We start from the raw sequence: 5,551 nt of genomic DNA, 5'->3' as shown, positions 1-5,551 counted from the left end.
GTCAGAGCCCCCAGGAGCACAGCTCTGCAGAAGCAGCTGGGGTGTTCTAGGACACAGTTTCTCTGCAGAGCATCTTTAGACCAAGCGCCTCTCCATGTCCCCAGGCTCCACATGATGGACATTTGCATCTCAGTTTCCATTGCCTCTGAGCCGCTTCAGCAATTGCCGTGAAGCGTGCCCTTGCCTGCCGCTGACCTACAGCAGCCCTTGCCGGAGCTGGCCAGCTCTCTGTCCCAGATCATGGGCAGCACAACCCCTCCTGACCTGGAGCTGCCCCAGCGGCTGGGCCCCCGACCCAAGAAGACCCCCAAGAGCCCCAGAGAAGAACAGCTGCACCTGCTGAGCAGCCTAGCCCCTGTACAGACCCTGGCCAGGATCATCCAGCCTTGCTATGGCCCCCACCAGCGGCAAAAGTTCCTGGTGACTGCTCAAGGGGACATCGTGTGTACAGGCTCAGCCGCCGCCATCCTCCGGGCACTGCAGCTGGAGCACCCTGCAGCCCGGCTTGTCCGGGAAGCAGCCCAGGCCCAGGCCGAGAGCATCGGGGATGGCGCTGCCTTTGTGGTCCTGCTGGCAGAAGCACTGCTGGAGCAGGCTGAGCTCCTGCTCAGAGCGGGCCTGGCCCGCACCCAGCTCCGGGAGGCCTACAGCACAGCCCTGGCAGAAGTCCTGGCCACGCTGCCTTCCTTGGCCATCCGGGCCCTGGGGCCTTTGGAGGACCCCTCCTGGGCCCTCTGCTCTGTAATGAACACGCACAGCCTGGCCCACTCAGACTACCTAGCCAAGCTGGTAGCCAGCGCGTGCTGGACCAGCAAAGAGCCTGGTGGCAGCTTTAAGCCCGAGCGCATTGGGGTATGCGCCCTGCACGGGGGCACGCTGTGGGACTCCTGCCTCCTCCCAGGACTCGTCACAGCTATGAGGCCCTGTGGCCAAGTGACCGCGGTGCTATCAGGGGCCAGGGTGGCCCTATTCTTGTGCCCCTTTGGTCCTGCCAGGCCCAGTGCCCCTGCAACTGCCTGTCTCTGCAGTCTTGAGGACTTCCTTATGTCCAAGAGAGAAAGCAGTGGACTCATAGAAAAGCAGGTGGGCCAGCTGGCAGATGCGGACATCAGTGTAGCTGTGGTGTGGGGAGACGTAGACGCGGAGGCCCTTGCACTGGCTGACCAGCGGGGCATCATGGTGATTCGGGCTGAATCTCGGCGGGAAATCGTGTACCTCAGTGAGGTGCTCAGCACCCCGCTCCTGACAAGTCTGCTGCCTCCACTGAAGCCGGGGCGGTGCCAGGGGGTTCACTTGCTGAAGCTGGGGGACCGCGAGGCCATGGTGTTTGAGTGGGAGCATGCAGGCGCCCCTGTCCTCACCGTGGTCCTCCGGGGAGCCACGGCTGAGGTGCTGCGGGGCGCAGAGGAGGCCGTCTACCAGGGCATCGACACCTATGCCCAGCTCTGTGAGGACCCCAGGCTGCTGCCAGGAGCCGGCTCCACGGAGATGGCTCTGGCCAGGGTGCTCTCAGAGAAGGGGGGCAAGCTGGCTGGGCCCGAGGGGCCCGCTTTCCTGGCTTTCGCCCGAGCACTGAGGTCTCTCCCTAAAGCCTTGGCAGAGAACGCAGGCTTGGCTGTGCCACACATGATGGCAGAAATGAGTGGCACCCACGAAGCAGGGAACTTCCTGGTGGGAGTGGGAAGTGAAGGGATACTAAATGTCGACCAGGAAGGGGTGTGGGACCCCCTCACAGCCAAAGCCCAAGGCCTCCGAGCAGCGGTGGAGGTGGTGCTGACGCTCCTCACCGTGGATGAGTTTGTCCTGGCCAAGGCAAACCCACGCCCCCAGCAGACCTCAAACCCAGACTTTGTGAAGCCAACAGGAAGCCTGCCTCCACGCAAGAAAGAATGCCTTAGGGTAGACAGACCTCAACATCCACAATAAACCAGACTGCCAAGGAGGGCACCTCCCCTCCCCACCCCAGAAAGACACGCTCACCTCATTTACTCATTCACCTTGGGCGCTTGTACTATTTTGATTGTTTCTGAGATAGAATCTCCAAGTTCAGGCTGGCCTTGAACTCACTATACAGTCTAGGTTGGCTTCGAACTTGCCGTGATCCTCCTTCCTCAGCTTGCTGAGTGCTGGGATTACAGATGGGTACCATCATACCCAGCCCTCAGCCCTTTAATTATAGTGTTTCATTCTGGGACAGGGTCTCAATAAGCCACTAAATTCCCCGGGCTCTACTGGAATCCTCCTGTCTCGGCCTCCTGAGTGCTGGCATTGCAGGCATGCGCTACCATGCCCAAGTTTCATATCCCCTTCCACATCATCTTTAAGTGGTCTCTCTTCCTGCCAAACAGATGACTCACACATCAAGGTTTTTCCCCTTCTATTAACTATGGAGAAGTTAACCAGAACTTAACCTCTTCCGGACACCATCCAGGTCTGTTTTTGAGGTTTAGGATTGAGGCTTCCCTTCAAGTAGGCAAGGTTTCAATTCTCCAAAATCTTTGACCTTAGACTTGGCTGCGTATTCTCCAAAATGAACTCCTTACTTCCAGGACAGCCAAGAGTTCCAGAAATGACAAGCCATCTGGTCATGGTAGCACATACCTTTCAGGAGGCCGAGGCAGAAACATATACCTCATCCTGAACACCATAGCCAGACCCTGTCTTTTTTTTTTTTTTCTTTTTTTTGCAGAACTGGGGATTGAACTCAGACCCTTGTGCTTGCCAGGGAAGCGCTTATTCTACTGAGCCATCTCTCTGACCCCAGACCCTGTCTTAAAAAAATAACTAAATATCAACAACAACAAAAGTTCTTGGGCTGGGGTATATAGCACTTCCCTCCCATGAATGAGGTCCGGAGTTCCATCCCCAGCACCACACACAGACACACAGACACACAGATACACACACACACATACACAATTGAACATAAGTATCAGCCATGGGCTGGGGAGATAGCTAAGTGGCATAAGCACCTCCCTGCCAAGCACAAGGTCCTGAGTTAGATCCCCCAGTACCAAAAGAAAAAAAATGACAATGTCTCCTGGGTGTGGCAGCACACATCTGTAATCCCAGCACTTAGGAGATTGAGGTAGGAGGATGGTTGCAAGTTCTAGACCAGCCTGGGCTACAAAGTGAGCTCCAGACCATCCTGAACTGCGTATCAAATCTTGTCTCAAAAAGACAAATAGAAAAGAAATGAAATGTCTCAGCTGGGCTAGTCTGAACTATACAACCAGACCCTATCTCAAAAAAAAAAAAAAAAAAAAAAGGCTCTATAGCCATTTCCTCCAACTCACCAGATGCAATCAGAACAGCATGGTGTATCCCAGTAAATGTGGGAAGATTTCCATATAATAAAAATTCTACTTATGCTGGGTTCAAACTTGCCATTGGTCTCAGCCTCCACTGTGCTGGGCTTACACGTGTGTGCCACCACGCCTCGCTTGGAAACCTCCTTCTGATTAAATTGTGTCTGTTGTTTAGACAGCATATTGCTACATAGTCTAGACAATGGCCTTGAACTCCCTCAGCCCCCTAAATGGCGGGATTCCAGGCATCTGCCACCACAGCTAAGCAATTGTTTGGTTTTTTTCCTTTTTGGGGGGGGGGGGTTGAACTCAGGCCCTTGCGCTTGCCAGGGAAGCGCTTATTCCACAGAGCCATCTCCTCGGTCCCCAATTGTTTGTTTGAGGCAGGATCTTACATGTAGTTCAGGGTATTCTTGAATTCACTGGGACTTTACCTTTTGCTTTCTTTTGTTATTGAGAATCCAACTCAGGACCTCATGCTTACCAGGCAGGCTTCGTCCCACCAAGTTGTATCTCCAGCCTTCATATTAATCTCTTAAATTTCCAGTCAGCCTGGCAAAGGTCATAACTCCTAAGAACTCTTCCATGCTAAAACTTGGTAAGGCCACAGTGAGAACTAGCAGCACCTGTCTAGGCAAGTGCAAGGAGCTGGGTTCAATCCCCAATACCACATGCTGTGCTGGCCACACTGTGCCATCCACCAAGACTGGGCGTGGTGGTGCACACCTGTAGTCCCTGAGCTAGGGCTAAAACAGGAGGATCACTCTGAGTCAGAGCTGCTTAGTGAGATCCTGTACCAAATACATCAAATAAAACTAAAACTTCACAAATTGAAGCGAGGTGTGATGGCACACAATGGTAATCTCAGCATTCAGGAGGCTGAGGTAGGGGATCACTGTGAGTTTGAAAGTCACCTGGACTACATAGTGAGTGAGTTCAAGGCCAGCCAACACTGCACAAATTCCAGGGTGTTCAGTTTTGTTTTGTTTTGCGGAACCAGGGATTGAACTCAGTTGCGCTTGCCAGGGAAGCACTTATTCCACTGAGCCATCTCCCCAGCCCTATTCTTCTCCTTTTTTTTTTTTTTTTTTTTTTTTTGTAGTACCAGGGATTGAACTCAGGACCTTGCATTTGCCAGGCAAGTGCTTATGCCACTGAGCTATCTCCCTGGCCTGCACAAATTCCATAATTTGTCCAAAGTCACAAGGCCAACAGTTAGTGACAGAGGAACAGGAGCCTAATCCTAGGTACTCCAGACGCATCCCTTACTTTGCTGCTGTAAATCTGTACTTTAGTGTAACAAGCCAGCTGTGCATCTCAGCATCCTTCTCTATGGCATACAGGAAGCAACCTGTGTGCCCACTTGGTATGATGAGTGGCAAGGTGTGGACACATCTGCAAAACTGGCAGGAAAGGCTTCTGACCTACACCACGCACTGTGCAACTTTGTCTTGCACCTCAGATGGTCCAACAGGTAGATGCCACTCCAGGATTTGTGTTTTAAAAGCCCAGTTCAGTATATTGGCACGTGAAAAACCAGATTTGCAAGTTCTGGAGGAGGTCAAAAGTGACTCATCAAATTACTCTTCCATGAATGAGCAGGATCATCTACAATAAAATACATGTTCTCATAACAGAAGAGTGGTGTGGGCGGGGGAGGATGACCATGATGGTGGTGGCCTTGACCTTGGCCACGTGACCCAAAGGTCCTGTGACAGTAAAGAACAAGAATAGACTGATACAGACACAGGGAGTGCAGACCTCCTCAATTCAGATAAGGAAAAAACAGCAATGTGAGCACATTTCACTAGTAATAACGTTGCTAAATGGCCACATAGCCAAATGGAATGATCCAATGTCAGGACTAAGAAAATGCAGTGAGGATCTAGGCAAAGGTGAAAGACATTGGAGAGAACTCCAGCAGTTCCATTCAGTGTTGAATACTGGAACAGATGGAACGCTACGTGATGTGCAAAATACTCAAAGGCAGAAATGCAAGTAAAACACGCTATGTGGACCAACAGCCACATTCAAATGTGTATTCGGTATACCACCTTGTCACCAGCTGAACTGAAAGCATTCACAGGTCTGTTGCACCGAGCAGGGAATTTTCACTGTGATTGCAGGAATGTAAAAGTCTTATGGAGGGGGGGCTGGTGAGATGGCTCAGTGGTCTAAAGCACCTACTTAGAACAAGCTTAGCAAAACGCAGGGACCGCGGTTCAATCCCCCAGCACCACATG

General features: G+C 52.1%; 1 protein-coding gene across 1 annotated transcript in view; it reads left to right on the top strand.

The window, feature by feature from the left end:
* Cct8l2 (chaperonin containing TCP1 subunit 8 like 2) overlaps positions 1–5,551 on the top strand; it is an 11,919-nt gene continuing 6,368 nt past the window's right edge. The window contains exon 1 of the mRNA XM_004629068.3: positions 1–1,879. Within this exon, the coding sequence (XP_004629125.2) occupies positions 241–1,879 (1,639 nt within the window). The 5' untranslated portion in view covers positions 1–240. The remainder of the gene's footprint in view (positions 1,880–5,551) is intronic.

Source organism: Octodon degus, unplaced genomic scaffold, assembly GCF_000260255.1.
Source record: "Octodon degus isolate 3935 unplaced genomic scaffold, OctDeg1.0 scaffold00027, whole genome shotgun sequence".
Classification (NCBI taxonomy): Eukaryota; Metazoa; Chordata; class Mammalia; order Rodentia; family Octodontidae; genus Octodon; species Octodon degus.
The sequence above is the reverse complement of the archived record's forward strand: the minus strand, read 5'-3'. Positions and strand labels throughout refer to the sequence as shown.